At 41.6% G+C, this 22,190-nt stretch overlaps 2 protein-coding genes and 1 long non-coding RNA gene across 4 annotated transcripts; all 3 read right to left on the bottom strand.

Annotated features, from left to right (window-relative positions):
- Positions 1-3,835: 3,835 nt before the first annotated feature.
- LOC125785709 (N-lysine methyltransferase KMT5A-A-like) lies at positions 3,836-5,425 on the bottom strand. The gene is made up of 4 exons (XM_049469776.1): positions 5,089-5,425; positions 4,735-4,967; positions 4,401-4,619; positions 3,836-4,271 (listed from the first exon to the last, which is right to left on the bottom strand). Exons 1-4 carry the CDS (start codon positions 5,199-5,201, stop codon positions 3,874-3,876), a joined length of 963 nt encoding a protein of 320 aa, XP_049325733.1. The 5' UTR covers positions 5,202-5,425; the 3' UTR covers positions 3,836-3,873.
- Positions 5,426-5,519: 94 nt separating this feature from the next.
- On the bottom strand, positions 5,520-8,145 carry LOC111194629 (uncharacterized). Of its 2 annotated transcripts, XR_007428038.1 has the most exons (7): positions 8,007-8,145; positions 7,599-7,906; positions 7,181-7,388; positions 6,955-7,071; positions 6,704-6,832; positions 6,145-6,581; positions 5,520-5,655 (listed from the first exon to the last, which is right to left on the bottom strand). XR_007428038.1 is itself a non-coding variant. In XM_022679392.2 (6 exons), exons 1-6 carry the CDS (start codon positions 8,112-8,114, stop codon positions 6,402-6,404), a joined length of 1,050 nt encoding a protein of 349 aa, XP_022535113.2. In that variant the 5' UTR covers positions 8,115-8,145; the 3' UTR covers positions 5,664-6,401. The 2 variants fall into 2 exon arrangements, 1 of the variants encoding a protein (XP_022535113.2); XM_022679392.2 differs by lacking the exon at positions 5,520-5,655 and having other exon boundaries at positions 5,664-6,581.
- Positions 8,146-16,076: 7,931 nt separating this feature from the next.
- Positions 16,077-18,491, bottom strand: LOC125785719 (uncharacterized). Its single transcript, XR_007428049.1, has 3 exons — positions 17,529-18,491; positions 17,154-17,315; positions 16,077-17,049 (listed from the first exon to the last, which is right to left on the bottom strand). It is a non-coding gene; the product is annotated as an uncharacterized LOC125785719 (long non-coding RNA).
- Between the last annotated feature and the right edge of the window lie 3,699 nt (positions 18,492-22,190).

Here is a 22,190-nt window from a genome sequence, read left to right as displayed (position 1 = left end):
CCAAATTCGCCAAGTTTCTACAGAGCGACTTGTCGAACGAAAACTTCAAACAGGAGGTAAGAAAGTTGATATTGCAAATATATTAGTCATTACATAATTATAAGAGGACATATTACTCCATCTATTTCATCTAAACATCAACAGGTTTTAAAGTAAATATCTTATGTTCTGCTGTTTTCCAGGTGGAGAATGTTGCCAGGTTCCTGTACTACATGGACCCCCAGGAGGCCAGTCTCCAGTTTGTCCGTCAGCATGAGAAGACCCGGGAGTATTTCCTCAAGCTCTCAGAGGCCGGACTCTGCAAGCAGACGGTGCAGAATTACATCAAGAGCGTTAAAAGGTGAGCAGTGTACTCCTGATGTATAGACTATGCTATATATATATATATACATATACACACTGCTAAATTTGAATGATGGGGACTGATTTTTCCTTTCTTCTTATCTTCCTTAAGGTTCTTGAATTTCCACGCGGGCAGCACTGACCTGTGCTTCACGGACAGGGAGTTGCACCAGGACTGCACCAACTACCTGCGGTTCCTGGGGAACATCCAGAAGTCGTCGTCAAAACAAGTCAGCAAGGAGACGACCAGGAAGAGGTCAGTATCTTTATTGAATATTATAATGACAGACCGGACACACCATGTAATTTTAACAATAAAGTTATTGATAATAGGTTATTAACAACACCCTACTTTATTTTCACAGATTCGAGGAGGGTGTTCTCTCTACGGCGGAGATCACTGCCGTGCTGGCCGCTGCAAAGAAAGTCTTCCTGGCAGTCATTGGGAAGCTGCATGAGGGAGGCCATCAGTTGACCCTGACAGAGATGCAGCTGGTCCTCTATTACCTAGAGGCCATTGTGATTCTGGAGCAGGGCCAGCGACCTGGAGTTGTCGAGCACATGACTGTAAGTACTAAACTAGTTATTAGTCTTATTTTTGTCTTGTTTTCTTTATTTCTGATTTCAGTATTTAAATCATTCACTAAGTTTAACAAATGAATCACTTGTTTGTGTGCTCTAGGTCACAGAATGGATCAGCCGAAGGAGAGATGACATTCGTCCTGCTTTTGTTGCGGTAGCAGTAAAGGAGCACAAGACTGCTGCCACTCAGGTGGCCACCTTTGTTCTGAGCCAGGAACAGGAGATGGTAAGATGTTTAGTCTTTGTTTAGTCGTGTTATACATGGCATTAGGTTTTAGATTTGTGTTGTGATAATGCTAGATTTTAATTGCATGTTGTTTTGTTTTTGTGTTTCTTTTCACAGTGGTTCGACATCTACTTCACTGAGGTGCGCCCAGTCATGCTGGGAAGGAAGAGGAAGCGCGTTGATGATGACGATGAGTCAGATGAGAGGTTCTTCATCTCCTCCACTGGCAGACACATCCACAACGCCTCCAATGACCTGGAGCGGCTGCACAAGAAGTAAGTTGAACTAAATTAACTCTGCAATACTCTTCTTTCCTTGCTTCAGTTTTTATATTATATAATGGAAATAATGTATGAGTATTAAGGAATATATTGTCTTTTTCAGGTATCAGGTGCCGAAGGTGACCAGCCAGATGGTCAGACGGGCGTACGAGACAGCCACGAAGGACATGCCCGATGCTGACAAGGCCAAGGTGGCGGGCTACCTCACCCACTCTACGGCCACGGCAGAGAAGCACTACCGGATGAGAGAGATAAGCTCAGCGATAGATGCGTGCCTGATCCTGAGGAGACTGCGGGGTGATTCAGAGTAAGTATTTGTTCATGTTGTCACTAGGATGGTCTGGCATGGTTACATTTTCAACTATTTCTATTTTTTTTCTGTACTCATCATTTCTCTCATTTCCTCTACTTGCAGTAGTGACCAGAGCGACCACACCCCTGCGGGTTCCGCGGCATACTTGACCGACCAAGCTGCATATGACAAGTTGCTCCGGTCATATCCAGTGACGTTGGACGGGGTGCCACCCAAGAGGTCTAAGCGGGTATCCCTGGCTGGGCAGAACGAACGCTACTGCTACGACCGCTGGCGTAGCGAACAGCTCGAGCTTTGGGTGCAGCATGTTCTTGGTGAGTCTTTAAGAATTAATCTCTCAGCCTAGTCTTAGTCTAAACTCTAATTTCTACCTGGAATGCACATCGTATTTGTTACATCTGAACCTGCTGACTAATTTATTTTTTGTTTTTTTTGCGTTCTTCACAGAGCACTTTGCCCGTAGACTGCCCTCTGAGTCCAGAGTCAAGGCCTGGATTGAGAAGCAAGGGTGGTCTTCCAACATTCCAGATGCTGCATCCATCGTCCAGCAGTGGAAGCCATCTGGGGGCATTGACGATGCCATGGACAGTGCTGAGCTGCAGAAGTTTTGCAGGACGCAGAGGTGGAAGGGACTTGCAGTGGCAGATGTAGAGGGGAAGGGTAGGGGAGTGGTAGTTACAAGGCCTTTTGCCTTGGGGGAAGTTGTTTGTGACTACCACAGTAAAGTGGTGTCTAGACAGGAGGGCTTAGCGACCCATGCAGCAACAGCAGAGCAAGAGAGTGGGTACATGTTCTTTTTTAATTCTGGACAGGTAGCCCGGTGTATTGATGCTCACGAGGAAGAGTGTCCGTGCCATCCAGGAATGTGCAGATATCTTCAGGAATAAAGATTTAACACGGGTTTGAAAAATACCAACTTCAGCTGGAACAATTTTTTAATTGGAACCTGCCCAAAATGGGCTGATTTGGCTTTAAAATTCTCAGCCTGTGAGCATTCCCCAGGGATGTATCTTACATATTTGGAAAGAACTAATCTTAGTCTTTACAACAACACTAGATTTAACACGGGTTTGAACAATACCAACTTCAGCTGGAAAAATAAAAATTGGAACCTGCCCAAAATATAATAATTTGACCTAAAATATCTCAGCCTTTGAGTATGTTACAGGAATGATTCTTACATATTTGGAAAGTACTCACCCCCTGCTTTACAGCAATACTTCATTTGTGTATTTTTCTGTATTAAAGATTTTACAGGGGTTGCCATTCTAACCAATTTAAGCGGAATCAATTCTGAACCTGGCAAAAATTGGCTAATTTGACCTAAAATCTCTCAGCCATGTGCATATATCTGGAAGTTACAGGTTGAGAGGCTGGGAACTGCAACACTGGCGGAATAAATTCAGAAACTGGCAAAAATTGGCTAATTAGACCTAAAATATCTCAGCCTGTGAGTATGTTACAGGAATTATTCTTACATATTGTGAATGTACTCATCACAAGCTTTCCATAGATTCCAAATATGTGCATATATCTGGATGTTACAGAATGAGAGGCTGAGACCCTGGAGTTGCAGTTCCCAGCCTCTCAATCTCAATGTCTCCCAGCCTGTGAATTGACTCAATTAGCATCCATGCAACCCAGAGGTCTGAAAATTCACATGCATAGAGGGAACAACATGTGGATGGAGTGTGGTGAATAATATGAAGCTACCTTGAAAACTGTGCATGCACTGAGCAATTTAACTTGGTTGAGTAGGCAATGTAATTTAATGGGAGCACATGAAACAAACTTTTTTAAGGTCTGCTCACCAGCCATGCAACCCAGAGGCCTGAAAATTCACATGTATATAGGAAACCACATGTAGATGGAGTGTGGTGAATATTATGAAGTTACCTTGAAAATTGTGCATGCACTGAGCAATTTTGTGTGGTCACAGGGAGCTTCTCTGTGACCACACAAATTGTGTGTGAAGTGAACAAATTAATTTGGTTTAGCACATTGTGTGAGAGTATGTGAGTGTGAGAGAGAAAGAACTGACTCGAAACTCAATTTAATACAATTAAAAAATAATTTATTTGTGTCGTAAAATAACTCAAACTCAATCTTTGGATGTTTCACTCGTCCAGTCAGTCCAGCTCCAACCCTTCTCCTCTGAAGGACTTCCTGTTGACACCGTAGTCAAACTTCAGTTCTGTGTCAACAGGGATGTCCTTCAGGGCCCTGAAGAGGATGACATCTTTGTCCTCTCCATCAACCAGCAGGGTGCAGTGCATTGGCTTCACATTTGGATTCTTCCGTGAGTGGTTCATCCTTCTGCCGATGGTGTCGGCATGCGGATGGCACTTGCAGGGGAAGGTCTGGGCATCGATGCAGAGGTCTCTTCCTCCAGCCTTGAAGAAGAACATGTAGCCGGCTTCGTCCACCATACTCTGCATCAGTTTCCTTCCCTTTTCGGCTGTGATTATCTTGCCGTGATAATCACAGACGATGTCACCCTTTGAGAAGGGCCGGGTTGCAACCACTCCTGTAGAGAAAACAGAAGAAAAAAATATATACATTAAAGAAACATGTAATGAAACAAAACAACAACAACAACAAAATCAAAATCCACACATTAATAATTGTTGCCATTAAAATCAGTGGATGTTCTTACCTAGTCCCTTCCCAGGACCAAAATCCTTAATGGCCAAGCCCCTCCATGTCTGGCTGACCACGCTTTCGAGGATGGCAGGATCCTTCTCTGCGGCAGCTTGGGAAGCTGGCTTCCAGAGCTGCAGCACGGTGTCTGGGGAAGGGTAGTTGGCCGTCCATCCCTCCTTCTGGATTGCCCTCGACACCTTTCCCACTGTCGGCTTGCGATGAGTAAAGCACGCTGAAAGAAACAAACAACATAAACTTGGTTATTGCATGTGTCACTCGCATTAGGTGCTTTAGGTCCTATCCTTGATTTGTTATTCAGTCTTGTACTTAGGAAATGGAGGTCTTACACAGTAGAGAATCCTGCCTCATCCTGTACTGCTCACACCGCCACTTGTCATAAAACATGCGGTCGTCTGGGAATCCCTGCTGCATCCTGGCCTTCTTGGTAGGTGGCTGGCCACTAGTGGACACGGGGAATGCCACCAAAAACTCCGAAAAGTCTTTGGTGTCAGGTGCCCTTGGAGGCGGGACTGGTTCGACGGTACTCCTGCGTGTCTCTGCTGTCTCTCCAGAGTAGGGGCTGTAAGAAGAAGAGGAGAAAAAGAGAAAAAGAGGAGAAAATATTACAAATGAGGTTGTTGGTTTTTTGGAATTATGGTCAGATACTGTGGTGCATTTTGGTGCAATATCAGTAAACTTACAGGGACAAGGAGTTCAGCAGTGCCGGTGTCCGCACCAATAGCTGCGGTCCAATCTGAAGGGAGCTGCCTAGGTAGTCATTGCCTTCAAAGGCAGCTCCCTCGTTCGGCAGCATTTTCACCCATAAGGGATCTTATAAGGCAGCGCGTTCGGGACACGCTCTGGAGTCAGCATACTTTGACAGCTTTGTAGAAATGCATGAGTAATGAAACCATAATATAATAAATATTTTGTATGAGCCAGAGCTAAATTATCAAACTAAGCTACGTTTCACACAATAGTACATTCATACACAGTAAACTAATTTTTATTATATCTTTATCTTTTAGTTGCATAAAACACATGATTCATAAACTTTTTATTTATTTATTTACCCATACCCACTAGTTGAGATGTGATACTACAATAAGCATAGTGACTATAAACACACAGCAAGCAAAAATAATAATGTTAAGAGAGAAAACTTTATTACATTCAAAGAAAAAATATATATATATATTCATAAAGGGAGCTAACGCTGCCTCCAGCCGGTCTGACCAGAGTTCACCTTCCCCGGCCCACGTTCATCCCTGTGGAAAAAATAAATCTGAATTAGTAACAGCGGTTTATGGAGAACACGCTCATAATTACACTATTTACACAATTAATCACTCAGTTACAGGTAAATCTAGTTATTCCCTCTAACAATTAAACTGTTTACGCATTAAATCACTAAATTACAGGTTATTCTACAGTGTTACACTATTTACACAGTAAATCACTTAGTTATACGTAACAGTGACTTAAAACAGTTAAAACTTTTTACACTGGACGGCCAGGGTGTCTTTGTTTCCTAGCGGGGGTTTCCTCAGCGCTGCAGCCGCGTTTGGTACTCTGTAAGTCGGCTAGATGCGTGTTAGCTTACCCGGTAAATTAGCGCGATAAGCTAACGGTAGCTTCCGCCGGTCAGGTCTTACATTAAAGGAAGTACAGGCGAAAACAACTTAAAACAGTCTAAAATATGCTAGTTTGATAAACCCACGCAGCGGTGAGTGGAAATACAGGAGGGAATTACTTACATTCGTACAGAAACTCCCTCGCAATGCCGGCTCCGTCCGCCATGTTTTTAAATCTGAGCGCTGGAACTCTGAGCTGGTGAAATGCATCATGGGATTGCCTTCGCCGTGAAGGATACATCTCACGCTGCCTTCAGAATCGGGGTAAAATAAGGCAGCTGCCCAGGTAGGCAGCACATGCCACCTTCCGAATGGGACAGTCCTTTTCTCGGGAGCGCGCCTATGCTGCCTGAAAATGCTGCCTAGTTGGGCAGCTCCCTTCAGATTGGACCGCAGCTATTGATTCTGGCACACGTATCCTGTAGTGCGCTTTGGCCACATCGCTGGTGTGAGCTAAATAATTCGAGACATCCTCCTTCTGGCTCTGTGTGAAGGCCACAGCAGCCTCTGTCTCCACGGCTCGCCTGATCTCCTGGCTGGTGACAGGCTTGAGTTTGTAGCTGTAAAATACAAAAAAAAAAACAAAAAGATGCAAGAAATATTAGCTGTGGAATAACTGTGTCTGATTAAAGAGGTAAGTACAGTCTCAGATTCAGTTAAAGGAATGAACGGAGATGCATACCTTTCGTGCAGGCGACCTAAGTCGTTCGTGACGCTGTGGATGGGGTTTTCCATTTGATGCGATGAAAAACCTCTCACAGTACTCAGACAGGTAGGTCGGGCGGATCTTCTCAAAATACTCTTGAAACCACTGAGAACAGAACAAGAACAGAACAAGAACCACAATTACTTCACTGCAAAGTATACATAGTTCAATAAGCAATGTACCCTTATTTTAATGATATTTGCAAATGTTTCTGCATGACAACGTACCGCTTCCTCCTCCTGATTCAGGGTGAATGAGGCGATCTGCTGTGTGGCCGTCTTGTGCTTGCTTATGCCGATCACACAGTGCCCGTCCACGTGCTTCCGGTTGACCCACTCTGTCTCCTGGAAAACCAAAGACAATGAAAATAAATTAATGCACACATGTTAAAATAAATATTATATTATATCAGGAGTGTAAATTGCTACAAAATGTTAAAAGGGATGCACTTACAGTCATGCCTTCCACTGCGCCAGGTCGCTGAAACTGCCGCAACACCATGATTGCTTCGCAGTAGTAGCGGTACATGGTCTTCTCAGATTCTGAGACCACGCCGTTGGAAATTAACCTCCCGTACACGCTCAGGAAGTCACGGTTAGCCACTCTCAGGACCTCCTGGCACTCTGCCACAGAGCGTGACCCCTCCACAAAATTGGTATATCTGTATGAGGAAAAACAAAAAACAAAAGACAAATATTTAAATAAGCAGGTAGAACAAGAGTTGGTTAAATATGTAAGAAACACACTTAGAATATTTGGGGGGAATTATGTAATTACATGTAACTACACGGCTATTTCAGAAATGTGAAACTACACAAACAAGGAACACAACATAATACTGGACTGAGAAATATTATAGATAGATATTTACCTGGTTTTGCAAACCTCCTGTGAGTGAGACTTGGAGATGGGCTTCCTTAAGGTTTGAAGCATCTCCTTGAAGGACTGGCACTTCTCACGCAGCTGGGCATCCCTCTGTCCCAGATCCAGCCTCGTCTTGAGGTAGTCCATAAACCGGATGATATTCTTAATGTAGTTCAGGATGGTGGCTGCTGTCATTGACGTGTTGTGCAGTCTCGTGAGGAAATCACGAGTCTCTGTGCTCCTCGTCAAGAAGTCCAGAGTTGGTTCGTCCCCACTTGGCTGCGCAAACCTCAGGAACCTCGACACGTTGTCGACCTGTCAGGATGAAAAAAAAAGTAAAATATTTAGTTAATTGTTGTAACAGCACAAAAAGTATTCCTGACATTGTTGTGCTGAGCTTGACAAGTGATCTTACCTCCTGCTGGCAGTTGGGAACCTTCAAGCTCTCCCTCAGGTACTTTTTGAAGTCTCTGAGGAGAGGGCAGTCATCTGAGAACTTCTCGTACATACCAGCCTCCTTCATCTTTATCCGGACAGAGGTGGTCACGGATGGACCTGGCCTGTTAAAAGAAAACAAAAATGGAGAATTTATTAGGTGAGTCATCTCTTTTTTAGAGTTTACCATGCTTAATTCAACTCTGACAGAATACATGCACACAAGTTACTGCTCTTACTTTTGCCAGGAAGGGTCCCCGCTGGTTCCAGCATGCTGATCAGAAGAGGACGACTGATCAGTGTCACTGTGCTCTGGTGAAGAGGGGCCAGAGGAGGCAACAGCAGCAGATGCCCCAGCAGGCGATGCCGCAGTAGAAGCTGCCACAGGAGTCGGTGCGGGTTCGTCCACCATGTCCGATTCATGGGGCAGGTTGGTGAGCAGAAACCCACGTTCCTGGAACAGCTTCACCAGCTGATGGCGACAGGACCGGTGTGGCAGAACCTCACAAAGGTGGCGGTAGTCCCACGTCCTGTTTTCCCAGCACCAGTCCCGGGAGGATTTCTTGGCCCTCTGCACCTCAGCAGCTCTTTCCTCAGGAGAGCTTCCTTTCAGGCAGACTCTCTGGAGGTGGGCAGCGATGTTCCTCTGTGGCTTCTTGCAGAGCAAGCAGTGGACAACGTTGCGTTCCGGAGCAGATCTGCATAAAAAAACAAAAGTAGACATGACAAAAAGATTATTAGGATGGCTTAATAACAATGCACACACACAATTAAAGTAGCAACAACACTATATAGAAACTATGTTAGGTAGTATGTGTTATAACTATGTTAGGTAGTATGGTAGTAAGGCTTAATAACAATGCACACACAATTGAAATTGCCAACATCTCAATAGGTCCTATGTTGAGAGTCTGATATGTGACTCAGTATAAGGTAAAAACCCTAAATAGCAACAAAACTATAAGCAAATAGTTTAAAGGAATGGAAAAAGTCTTACCTATCCTGAGCTTGTTCAGCCATTGTAGAAGATCTTGATCGATTGCAAGGCAGCAACAATGCAAACACGAGCAAGTGTATGAGTCTGGTCAGAAACTCACAGTGAGCTACTACTGGTTCTGCTCCCTGTACTTATACCCAAAATTGTGTCACAACTACTGTACTTAAATTGAACCAATCAGCTTCAACAAAAACGCAAGCCACTCCCCACATATTGAAGGTGTGAGGTATGTGACACCCTATGCAAATGGACACGATGGGCTCGTTCAGGCCAACAATAGGACTAATTGGCCCTGTATTGAGAACCTGAGATGGTCACCATTATTGATGCAAATCAGGGGCAACCTGTGAGGCATTGTATGTTTAGGCCCACTCAAAGAACATTCAGCTGGAACAATTTTTTTTTGAACCTGCCCAAAATGGGCTGATTTGGCTTTAAAATTCTCAGCCTGTGAGCATTCCCCAGGGATGTATCTTACATATTTGGAAAGAACTAATCTTAGTCTTTACAACAACACTAGATTTGTGCAGATATCTTCAGGAATAAAGATTTTACACGGGTTGAGTTTTATAATTTTTTTAAATAATTTCTGTTTCTAAAACTGTTTCTGGGTCCACTCTCCTGTGTATAGGGTTGGTACGAATAGCAAAGTTAGAACGGGTAAGGTTAAGCTAACTATTAGCCATTGGAGCTTAACAGGTGAGAACCACACCCAGGGACTCAGAATAAAAAACACCACCCCCTCTGTGGTAAAAGAGGGCTACATATATAAATAGAAAATAAAACTAAAAGAAATGCCATAAATTTGAACCAAAGCCTACAGTTTGTTAAAAAATATATATTATAAAATGTATGGTTTGTACTTGTTTAGTACTAACATTTAGTACTAAAAGTGCTTTAATACTTATATTTAATTTAGTGCCACTGATGAAACATGACCCCATGTCCATTTTTCATTAAAGCTCACCTTCCGCGAAAATCCGATTTTTCTTGTTTTTTGTGGAATACAGTAGGTCTCTCCGAGTTGAATGTGTACACCTGCACATTAAACTGTTTTGCAGCCCCCATTGTCTGCAGGAGCTAAGCAAAGAAATCCCCCCGAAAAACGGGTGAATTTTGAATGATCTTTCTGCCTACGTAGGCAGAAACTCACAGACCAGCCCACCTTGGCTCGAGAAACTCCCAGAGGCGGAGCTGAAGCGACGCAACATCACCGCTCATCAGTTAGGAGGTGGGAGGCAGTGAGCGGCAGAGCGGTGGAGGGGCGTCGCAGTGCTCCTAGCCAATCAGAGGAGAGATATTTGCATTCTGTTTGCATGTATGAATATTCATGAGCAAAGCTGGAATCCGGTCATTTTGGACACACCCCTAAAACAGTCCATTAAAAAAGAGCTATACAGAGACACCTGAGCACTTTTTTTTTTACAAAAACGGCTCACATGTCATTCATTCATACTAGAGACCACAACTAGACATTTTAAAATGAAAGAAAAAACGACGGAAGGTGACCTTTAAATAACGTACGCATCAAAATTGTAGAGTAAAAGTACACTTAAGCTCATTCTTTCTCATTCATAACCACTGATCAGCTCTCTCAGCTACTTCTGACCTACAAAACTCCTGTGATTTTATACACTTACCCTGAAATAATGTGTTATTCTCTGAAATATTGTGTTTTTCTTTCTGGTTGATTTTCCACATTTAAAATAACTTTAAGTACTGGAGAACAGTACAAGAAGCACTGAAAACCATTTCACCCAGCTCTCTCATAGCGCTTTTCCACCAAAAAAAACTCTGGTTCTTGAACCAGTTTCGTTCAGGCTTATAAGAACCGCTGTGTTTTTCCTCCAGTTTTAGCGGAAGCGTCAAAACGTCACATCAGTAAACGTATCAGTGGCACTATTGGCTGATCTGGACGGAGTCGGAGAGCCAGGGCTGCACTGGTCGCTGCTGTGGCCGAATTCAGCGCCCCAGTCATCTGGTTATCTGACCTACTGCCCAGCACGTCATAAAACGCCGGTACACTCCCCCGCCCGGCTCCACTCCCCCACCCGGCTCCACTCCCCCGCCCGGCTTGTTTATCACTTGCTCTAAATCCTCCTCTAGTTCCCCGTAGAGTTTCTGCTTCCTCCTTAGAAAAAAAACAAATCCAGAGTAAATACTGTTTCCTCAGAAGAACACTGTGCATTCTTAGACAGGTTCACAGTTCACGCTGAGGAATCTGGTATTCTTTGGTTGCCGCTTGGAAAGAACGTTCTTGGTTCCGGAACCTACTTTTGTTTTTTGCTTTGTTTGCGAGCACTATGAGAAAAATATCTGTAGCCGGTAGGGCTACAAGTAAAACTTTTATTTTGAAAGGAATCCCTGGGGGCAGCCATAGCAGTGGGGAAGCCCATAGGGAGAGTGCTAGAGATTAGGGGGGGGACTTTTATTTTGAAGTTCGGTGGTGGGGGCGGCCATTTTAGAGGGGCATTTTAGTCTCGCGGTAGTTTGCCAAGGATCGTTTGGTCTCGTTGGGTCACCGGTGGGCCGCAGGCACGGTGTGTAGTACCGGTAACTGGTTTAATGCGGATAATTATATCCTTGTTTTATAACTCGAGTGAGTTTTTTTAGAAAATAGACTGTTGCGATTCTGGATCCGAGGTGTGAAACCTCCTGAGGGGAGTGAGGAGCTTCTGGAGTGGAGGGAGACTGCGTGAGCTTGTGTATGAGCTAACCATATGAGGATTGCAGGAGGGTGATTGCGAGGCTGCCTAGGAGAGCTTAGCGTGGGCATTTATTATCAGTGAGAGCTTCACCTGGAGGGTGGGCAGGAGCTGAAGGAATACTCTTAATTGGGCAAATACCGCTGTTGCACAGGTAAATATTGAAGTTAAAATAAGCTAATACTGATTTTTAAGAAAAACTCAAAGGAATAATTGGGTACTTGTGTCTATGTGTGCCTTACAGGATGGCGCATGCCTGTGATAGTAGCCACTGTTCTACATACTGTTTTTAGAATGTTTTATTATATAGTTTAATTCTAGTGTTATACTCCCTGCTGTAGTCTCAACCTTGTGGGAGACCCAGTCCTAGTCCTAACTAGAATTTGGTTGATATAACCCAAAATACCGATTTAACCTACTGCTGATATTAGTGGGGTGCCTGAATCAACCCAAGTTACTAATTCAATAATGGTTAGGTTTCCTTTTTTTTTTATGGAGTATAACCTCAGTAAGCTCTGAGTAATTAGGATTCACCTCAGTATTGTATTTGGTTTTCAAGTCTGGATGTATGGGTTTAATGAGTGGGTATATTTATTTTTCTAAGTTTGGGATTTGCTTTGTGTAGGTTGTGATTTTTTTTTCTTTTTTTTTGTTATTTTCATCGCAGTATATTTATATGCATGTGAGTGTAGTGTGAGGTGATACAGCCGTACTGAGTGTGAGCCCTTGGTTGCTCGAGATTAAAGTGGGTACATTCCTCTTTCTTGGGGAACCACCATTTGATACTTGAATAATTTTATTGTCTTGGAACATTTTTTAGCTACCCTAATAAAATTATCTACGTTTTATTTTATAATCTGAATACTGAATGAGTAAAATTGTGTTTATAGAATTGTGTATGGTTGTTTACCCCGTTGTGGGTTGAGAGTGTACTCTGACATTTAAAAACAAGAAAATAAAGATTCCTTGTTTGCATCAGACTCCATGAGAATGTACTTGTGTCCTTAACTGTTAGAGGGTGTATGTGGGACTAATAGATTACGATCAAAGGTTGAATTGTGGGCGTTTTGGTCAACCTTTTTTTTTATTAGGGGTCTCCCACCCGATATAACAAGGGAGTGGCGTAGTCATATTGCCTTAAATGGTGGGTCAAGGTCACATATCCAATGAACAGTTTTTTCATTATGTGACTGAGGCAGTGATGCAGGATTGGAATGTTAATGTGGGTAAAAGTGGTCTCCGCTGTGACGATGTAAAAGTAGATAAAACCAGCTCATTTTGCAGATTGTAATGGAAATTGATTGCATGAGGAAAACTGATCCATCACATATGATCATCCCCGGTGTACCGGTGTATTTGGATCTGAACACTGTGATGAACTCAGTATAAAAGAACTGAACTGTGTTGTGCTCACAGGTAACGTATGTTAAAGGATTTCTCACAATCAGCTCATAACCATAAAACGGAGCTTCTCTACTTTTGGTTTTTTAATAATATTCCCTGTAGCATCTGAATACACAGTGTCCAGATACCAGATTCACCACAGATTCCTTAAAGCATGTTTAAAGAATACAGGTACAGGGCTCTATGTAGCTTAGAAGTAATTATCTCTCCTGTTTCTTTCTCTTATTGGTCTTCTTTTCAGCTCTTCATTGCTGTGATAGACTTTATCTCCCTTCAGAGAGATTTCGTCATGTATCCTAACTTCTGCACACTGAGCAGTGCAGAAGTGCACACAGTACGCCAAACACTGAAAAACTCAAGTGTTTTGTTTTTGAGTTAATTGCTTTGACCCTGTGCTGCTTAACAGCAAAACAGCAGCATGGGTTTAAAAAAAAGAAGCATGACCATTTGTTGCAGACAGTGAGTAAAAAAAGGTTATTCTGTATTAGAATAAATATATTGTATTTTTCAGTACTGCTGGCTCAAGGATGCTGGAATTCTCTACATGATAAAAAAATTACATTCAAAAACATACATTTATCTATTTGCAAGTGTGCTGAAAAAAATGAAAATTACAACCCCAAATCAGACACGGTTGGGACAATATGTAAAATACCATTACATCAAAACAATGTTTCTTCCTTTTCCTATGACTTTTATTAGACTGCAGATGGTATGATTCTAATATATTTCATGTTTTATCTGCTTAACTTGATTTGGGAAAGATGTGAATCTTTGTACACTCAGGCCTTTCAATGTATGTAGTCAGTTTAAATTACTTACAGTTGTGGTCAAAAGTTTACATACACTTGTAAAAAAACATAATGTTATGGCTGTCTTGAGTTTTCAATAAGTTCTACAACTCTTATTTTTCTGTGATAGAGTGATCGGAACACATACATGTTTGTCACAAAAAACAGTCATAAAATTTGGTTCTTTCATAAATTTATTATGGGTCTGCTGAAAATGTCACCAAATCTGCTGGGTCAAAAATATACATACAGCAACATTAGTACTTGGTTACATGTCCCTTGGCCATTTTCACGGCAACTAGGCGCTTTTGGTAGCCATCCACAAGCTCCTGGCAAGCTTCAGGTCGAATGTTTGACCACTCTTCTTGACAGAATTGGTGCAGTTCAGCTAAATGTGATGGTTTTCTTGCATGAACCCGTTTCTTTAGCACTGTCCACATGTTCTCAATGGGGTTTAAGTCAGGACTTTGGGAAGGCCATTCTAAAACCTTAATTCTAGCCTGGTTTAGCCATTCCTTTACCACTTTTGATGTGTGTTTTGGGTCATTGTCTTGTTGGAACACCCAACTGCGCCCAAGACCCAACCTTCGGGCTGATGGTTTTAAGTTTTCCTGCAGAATTTGGAGGTAATCCTCCTTCTTCATTATCCCATTTACTTTCTGCAAAGAACCAGTTCCACTGGCAGCAAAACATCCCCAGAGCATAATACTACCACCACCATGCTTGACAGTAGGCATGGTGTTCCTGGGATTAAAGGCCTCACCTTTTCTCCTCCAAACATATTGCTGGGTGTTGTGGCCAAACAGCTCAATTTTTGTTTCGTCTGACCAGAGAACTTTCCTCCAGAAGGTTTTATCTTTGTCCATGTGATCAGCAGCAAACTTCAGCCGAGTCTTAAGGTGCCTTTTCTGGAGCAAGGGCTTCTTTCTTGCACGGCAGCCTCTCAGTCCATGGCGATGTAAAACACGCTTGACTGTGGAGACTGACACCTGTGTTCCATCAGCTTCCAAATCCTTGCAGACCTGCTTCTTGGTGATTCTTGGTTGACTCTTGACCATCCTGACCAATCTCCTCTCGGCAGCATGTGATAGCTTGCGTTTTCTTCCTGATCGTGGCAGTGACACAACTGTTCCATGCACTTTATACTTGCGTATAATTGTCTGCACAGTTGCTCTTGGGACCTGTAGCTGCTTTGAAATGGCTCCAAGTGACTTCCCTGACTTGTTCAAGTCAATAATTCGCTTTTTCAGATCCACACTGAGTTCCTTTGACTTTCCCATTGTAGCTTTTGTAGCTGAGTCTAATCACTGGGTCAAATGAGCCCTATTTAAATGGGCTCATGAGAAGTCAACAGCTGTAGTCAATCAGAATCACTTACAAGAAGTGAAGAGGCCATGACATGAAGCTAATTTGATTGACACAACTCGCTACATCACCAAAATTGACAAATTTTGTTGCTGTATGTATATTTTTGACCCAGCAGATTTGGTGACATTTTCAGCAGACCCATAATAAATTTATGAAAGAACCAAATTTTATGACTGTTTTTTGTGACAAACATGTATGTGTTCCGATCACTCTATCACAGAAAAATAAGAGTTGTAGAACTTATTGAAAACTCAAGACAGCCATAACATTATGTTTTTTTACAAGTGTATGTAAACTTTTGACCACAACTGTATCTGTATGTCCGGCGTTAATCTGAATCTTGTTTGCTGATGCTCCTTTTATTGACTTATCTTATATCCTATTGTAGAAATAAATTTAGAAATAAATCTAACTTGACTTAAAAGTACTAAAAAGTAATTTACATTTAGTGCTCACTTCTCCCACCAATAACTAATGATTTCCACCCAAACATATGGGTGCACTCTCCACGCATAAGAACAAACCACTTTCTTAAAGTTTTTTTTTTAAAGGTTTTAAAATGGCACTAAGCTTTTATATATATATTATATTTTGTTATATTAGGAGACCATGGATAAAAATGCTGAAAGTTGTGTGGGGAAGAAAAGTTTGAAAAACAGTTTTTGTTCATGATCTTGTTTCAGTTTATAATAATCTGTAGAGTATAGCCAACCAAATGTCAAGACAGAAGGAATTTCAAAACGTTTATTAAACAAAATCACATCAAACATAAAAAGTCAGTAGGATTTAGGATTTAGTAGGATTTGTGGCAATCAAAACACTCACTGAATTACATGAGAAAGATACAGTAAGAGCAAACAATTGAAAGCTAACTTACCAAGAAAACCAGTGGAACAATGAATAGAAAAACGTACAGTCCTTTAGGGCTGACACGCTCAGCTGAGATTCTGTGCAGGCGGGGTCCTTAGGCACAGATTTTACAGGCATGTGTTGGTCAGACTCTGAGATTGGGTCCTCTGGGAACGCATTGCGTTGAAGTGAGTGGTGCAACATTTTAATCATTGGAATTACTTTTGATCCAGATACTCTTGATTAAATGGAGCAAGCACACAGAGTGTCTCCTGTATGATTTTGTAATCATCTGTAGTTAGCGGGGGTATATCACTTTTTAAAGAGGCCTGAGATACCAGCACCGACTCCTTCTGTTCACAATGCGTTCCAGCATTAAATAAGTGCTGTTCCATCTAGTAGTTCTTCACTGGTCCTCCCATCTGTAGCTGGACTCGTGGCAGCTTCTCTTTGGCTGTAGTACTGGTTCTAAACTATGTTACGATCTGCCTTGTTTTATGTCGGGTATTAGTGAATGTCTCAATTTGGTCACATGCTTTTCGAACTGTTAAATGTAATGAACGTGTGTCTGATTTGGAGCTTTCTGACACATGCAATCATGTTTGCAGCTGCATCTGTAAGCAGACATGTCACTTTCTCTGCTGTGGCCCACTCCTCCATTAAGTTTTTTGTTACTTGGGCCATATTTTCAGCAGTGTGCTGTTGAGGAAAGTGTTGCACTCCCAGCATTGATGTACACAGTGTATGGTCCTCACTGTCGACATAATGACAGGTCACAGCCAGGTAAGCCTCCATGTTGATAGATGTCCACATGTCAGCTGTTAGGCTAACTGCAACTGCCCCCTGCTGTTCTTTTTTAACTTGCTCCTTTTTCTGCTCATACCTCTGGCTAATCATGGTCTTGATAGCCTAAAATTAATAACACAAGTGGAGCAGATTAATGAGTGAAAGCGCAGAACATTCCTATATTTTGTTAACATGTATAACACTATTCATCAGATTGTTTCACTTACCTTTCTGCATGGCAGAACATATGAGGGCTCAAGGAGTTGAAGCAGGTCTCGGAACCCCACGTCTTTCACAAGGCTAAGCGGCTGACGGTCTGTAATGATCATATTCACTACAGCCTCATCAATCGCTGTTGTTTAATGTTTAATAGAGCAGCTCCTGATGATCTTAATAAACGATTTGGAACATATTCTGTCAGAGATGTATGTAGGTTTTAACCCATTAAGAGATTTATAAACCAGTAAAAGAATTTTTACATCAATCCTGAAAGACACAGGCAGCCAGTGAAGTGAAGCTAAAACAGGTGTTCTAAAAAGAAATTGGAACAAGCCGAAAGACAAATTATAAATACTGGAAACAAGAACAGAATAATCATTTACCTTATTCTCTGTGATTAGATCTAAATGATCCCACACGGGAGAAAACTTCCTCTTCCTTTGTTGATCCATGGTACTTGATCTCCATCCAACAAAACCCACAAACGTGTCGACATATTGTCTCCCTTATAAATACAATTTGGCACGTTCACAATCAAACGATACAGGAATTGTATCGGTCACGTGATACGCGCACCAACACAGGATTTCCTCTTGTTTGGGTTTCAGTGACATCAGGCCCATCACTAACTTCATGATCGCCCGGAGTTCCAGATCGAACACTGAACCGGTAGCAGAGTTCACCGCTGGCTCCGGGGTGCTAACGTCCGTGTCAGAAACGCGCAGGTCCTGGATTTTCTCTACAGCTGTTGAGAAGGTTGTGGTCAGCTGCACTTTCCCCTTGAAGACCCTGGTGGAGAGATCAGTGAAGCGGTAGCTGGAGAGCACCTGGACGATGTTGACGCGGTGCTCCCAAAGCTGCTGTTATTTCTACTGTGCCGTCAGAGATGAGACACTCCTGGAGATCTCGCTCGGTGCCTCAGATGGGAATGGTCCGGGTTGTTGAGGTGATGTAGAGAAAAAATAAGTCAACATTATAATTTTTTTTAATTCACAGAAATTTGAAACAAACTCAAAAAATCAAGTGCTACTTAAATTCACAAAGCATAATCAGCTGGGTTAGGAATTTTTTTTACTATCCTCCTTACATTAATTAAAGTTGACATTGCTTGTTTTTTAAGAATTATTTAAAACTAATTTAGAATATAAGTGCAGCAAACTTAATTATTATTTAAAAGATGCTGTTTGAGAGCCCTAGCTAGTTAGTTTGTTTGTCAGTTAGTTAGCTAGTTAGTTTTTGTTAGTTAGGTAACCTAGTTAGTTAGTCAGTGGGCTAAATAGTAGCTAATTAGTTAGTTAACCTAGTCAGTTAGTTAGCTAGTTAGGTAACCTAGTTAGTTAGGATTAGTGTTAATTTTGACAGCAAATTTTAATTTAGTTTTAATCATAGTCTTGTGACGAAAATAGCAGTCTAGTTTTAGTCGACTTAAACGTAAAGGGTGTAAATGTAAATGCTTTTTTTTTTCTTTCTCAAATTTTTCCGTTTTACTCCCCAATTTACATGGCCAATTACCCAACCCACTCATTAGGACTCCCCCTATCACTAGTGATGCCCCAACACACCAGGAGGGTATAGACCAGCACACGCCTCCTCCGATACATGTGAATCAGCCACCGCTTCTTTTCGAGCTGCTGCTGATGCAGCATTACCGAGCAGCCAGCGCGCTCGGAGGAAAGCGCAGCGACTCGGTTCTGATACATCAGCTCACAGACGCAGCCCTGTGCTGCAGACATCACCCTAGGAGTGATGTGGGGAGAGAGCGCCATCTACTGTACTGTACCCACCCGGAGGGAGCAGAGCCAATTGTGCTCCCTCTGAGCGCCGGCAGCTTGATGGCAAAGCTGCATGAGCGGGATTTGACCCTGCGACCTCCTGCTCATAGTGGCAGCGCTTTAGACCACTGGACCACTCGGCGCGTAAATGCTTTTTCATCAGTTCCCTTTAATTATTAACTATAAACTTATAAAAAACATTAATGAACCAGTTGTGTAATATTGTTAATGTTTGAACGTGAAATATATTTGTTTATGTATGATTTAATGTATATTTTTATTATAGGTGTGTGACTATAAATATTTTACATATAAAGTTTGGTCTAGAAATCAAGTCATAAAACATTTGAATGGTTAAGTTATAGTTTGAACAGAGCTGTAGACGTAAAAATACAGCTAGTTTTATTTCCAGCACACCTACTGTAGCTACGTTCTATAAATGAGATAAAAAAACACATTCACACACTGTCCTGTAGAGATGCTCTCAGGATGTACTGAGAGACTTCATGAGTTACAGTGAGAAACTTATGGGAAAGTGCTGTAGGGAATTTTACTTTTGGGTTTAATAGATTCACTTATTTAATTGTTATAATTTCGCTACATCTTTTTTTTATTGAGTTTTGAGTTCCTGCTGTTAATACAAGTTATATATACACAGCCGAGTTAAACACTCAGCATTAAAACGCTGATCTCTGCAGGGAGATCTGAGTGACTCTTGTCTGCAGAAGCTGTCGCTCCGCGACGTTAAAGGAGCCTCATGTCTTATTTTTCAGTTTCAGCAGGTTTAATAGGTGCCTGTACTTCTCTTTAAAAATAAGTAAATCTAAATATAAAATAAATAAAAAACATTTGTAAATTATTGTAAAATATTGCATTTTTTGTAAAACAAAAAAAAATCTAATTATATGCTCTGTGCTTAATAAAATTAATTTATCAAATGTAATGGCATTTATCCTTTTTAATAAGAGTATTTCCATATGTTCAGTTGAATTTTAGCTGAGGAGCAAATTAATGACTGAATAACAGAAATTAAAGTGTCAGCTACCTGTAATGAACATCTGTCAGTAACAGACACTGTAAATATTAGGGATGCAACGGTGTTTCCACAGTTCGGTTTCAATATATATCAATATTATCTAGCTCCAACATGCATTTTTAGCCCTTTCTATTTCAAATCAACAAGGTGCTCCTAATCACACTTGCAGAGCCAATATTAAACAGAAGAAAAGCACAGATTAGCTATAACTTACAACATATTATTATTAAAACACTTATTCTTACTATTAATCAAAACAGGTAAATTTAAATAAAGTTCAGTAATATGAAATGTAAACATGAATGTAAATTGTCAGCCAGTCACATATTTTAAGGAACATACCAAACTGATATCACACTGTGCTTTATACCCTGATTATTAAACTCAACGCTGAAACCAGATTTATGAGCTGAGGCGCCTCTTTAAATGCACTTCTCTCCGTGTCACAGTCACTGATCACACAGCTGAGAAAGGTTTGTTTAATTATCCCTCAAATCTCCAGTCTTCTATCAGAGCGCTGATTCGCTCCTGGGAAATTCAGAAAAAATTCTGATTGGTTGTTGCATGGTTGTAGAGAGACATGCTGAGATAAAGAGGACAGCAGCACGTGCTCAGTCCCTCCTCCGTACATGTGGCCGAGGCTGTGACCGAAATGGCTCCATATTTACTAGTTAGTAGCAGTGCGTCCAAATTACGTCCATATTCCGTCTAAATTAAAGTTGGACGCCGACTTCCACTTTTTGGAAGTCGAAGTCCAACTATATATGGTTGTTTTTTTCTAGTGAATCATCATTTCTTCTTGAGCTACAAGAGAGAGCACATCTATTCTCTTCTACACACCCATGGACCACAGATTCCTTGCAGTGATGGTGCAGCAGCAGAACATACTCCTCCATGTGCTGGACCAGACCGGGAGGAGGAGGGGGCGGCAAAAAATATTTTTATGGACGTCGACGTCCACCTGTACGTGCCGTCCAAATATCCACTAAAATACGTCCGTACTGCGTCTAAATATCCACTAAATTACGTCCATATTAGTCGCCGTCTATTCCAAAAATTTTGGGAGGTACCAAAACCACTTTTGCGTCTAAAGTGGACGGCAACGTCTAAACTACGTCCACTTGGACGGTGCCGTCCAAATATCCACTAAACTACGTCCAGATTGCGTCTAAATATCCACTAAACTGCGTCCACTGAAATTTGCACGCAATCGCGATCACAGTGGGACAGGGCCTTTACATTTAAATAATGGAGGTAGAATTACAGTATATTAGAAAAAAACGTGATTGAAAGTTGTTCTGTTTTGCCATTGAAACCTATGGGGATGGGTGGGGTTACACAGCTTTCTGCAGCCGAACAGCAGGGGGCGCCCGACCTGTGGTGGCTTCACTTTTGAGAGACGATGTCCTGCTATATACAGTCTATGATATATACTGTCAATGGAAGAAACGGAGCGTACAGCGAGCCACCAGGGTTGCCAGATTGTTACAGTGGGATTCAGATAAAACCAATTCACAGGGTGAAAGTGTTTTTTCCAAATCCTCAAAATTACTGAGAAAACCACCCAAACAGCTGATGTTCGTCATATTAACAATATTACAGGGTTTATTCCAACATGATCTTAACTAAAATACCATAAATATCTTAAATATCACTGATTACAAAAAATGCTATTTAAATGAGTTTATCTGCATATTTGTATTATGTGTTTTGTGCCTTGTATCATTGGACACACGAAACAAAAACGTAAAAACAGTACATAAAAACAACCTCGCAAGCAATGAAAGAAAGAAATAACTTACTCACATATAATAACGAACATAAACACAGCTTCAAATTTCCATCAGCAGGACTAAAAGCTCTGTCTCTGCAGGGTTAGATATCTAACTATAACACTGATGAGTACCCTTTCCATCAGCAGGACTAAAAGCTCTGTCTCTGCAGGGTTAGATAGCTAACTATAACACTGATGAGTACCCTTTCCATCAGCAGGACTAAAAGCTCTGTCTCTGCAGGGTTAGATATCTAACTGCAACACTGATGAGTACCCTTTCCATCAGCAGGACTAAAAGCTCTGTCTCTGCAGGGTTAGATATCTAACTATAACACTGATGAGTACCCTTTCCATCAGCAGGATTAAAAGCTCTGTCTCTGCAGGGTTAGATATCTAACTATAACACTGATGAGTACCCTTTCCATCAGCAGGACTAAAAGCTCTGTCTCTGCAGGGTTAGATA

Source organism: Astyanax mexicanus, chromosome 21, assembly GCF_023375975.1.
Source record: "Astyanax mexicanus isolate ESR-SI-001 chromosome 21, AstMex3_surface, whole genome shotgun sequence".
NCBI classification, from domain to species: domain Eukaryota; kingdom Metazoa; phylum Chordata; class Actinopteri; order Characiformes; family Acestrorhamphidae; genus Astyanax; species Astyanax mexicanus.
Note: the sequence above shows the minus strand (reverse complement) of the source record. Positions and strands in the feature narration are given on the sequence as shown.

Coding starts and splice junctions, on each gene's coding strand:
- LOC111194629 (XM_022679392.2), bottom strand. CDS start 8,114: ATGAAGGAGGCTGGTATGTACGAGAAGTTCTCAGATGACTGCCCTCTC. Junction 7,389..7,598: donor CAGGAGGTTTGCAAAACCAG/GTAAATATCTAT, acceptor TTCCTCATACAG/ATATACCAATTTTGTGGAGG. Junction 7,072..7,180: donor GCGCAGTGGAAGGCATGACT/GTAAGTGCATCC, acceptor TTGGTTTTCCAG/GAGACAGAGTGGGTCAACCG.
- LOC125785709 (XM_049469776.1), bottom strand. CDS start 5,201: ATGCTGCCGAACGAGGGAGCTGCCTTTGAAGGCAATGACTACCTAGGC. Junction 4,620..4,734: donor GAGGCAGGATTCTCTACTGT/GTAAGACCTCCA, acceptor TGTTTCTTTCAG/CGTGCTTTACTCATCGCAAG. Junction 4,272..4,400: donor TGGTCCTGGGAAGGGACTAG/GTAAGAACATCC, acceptor TTTTCTCTACAG/GAGTGGTTGCAACCCGGCCC.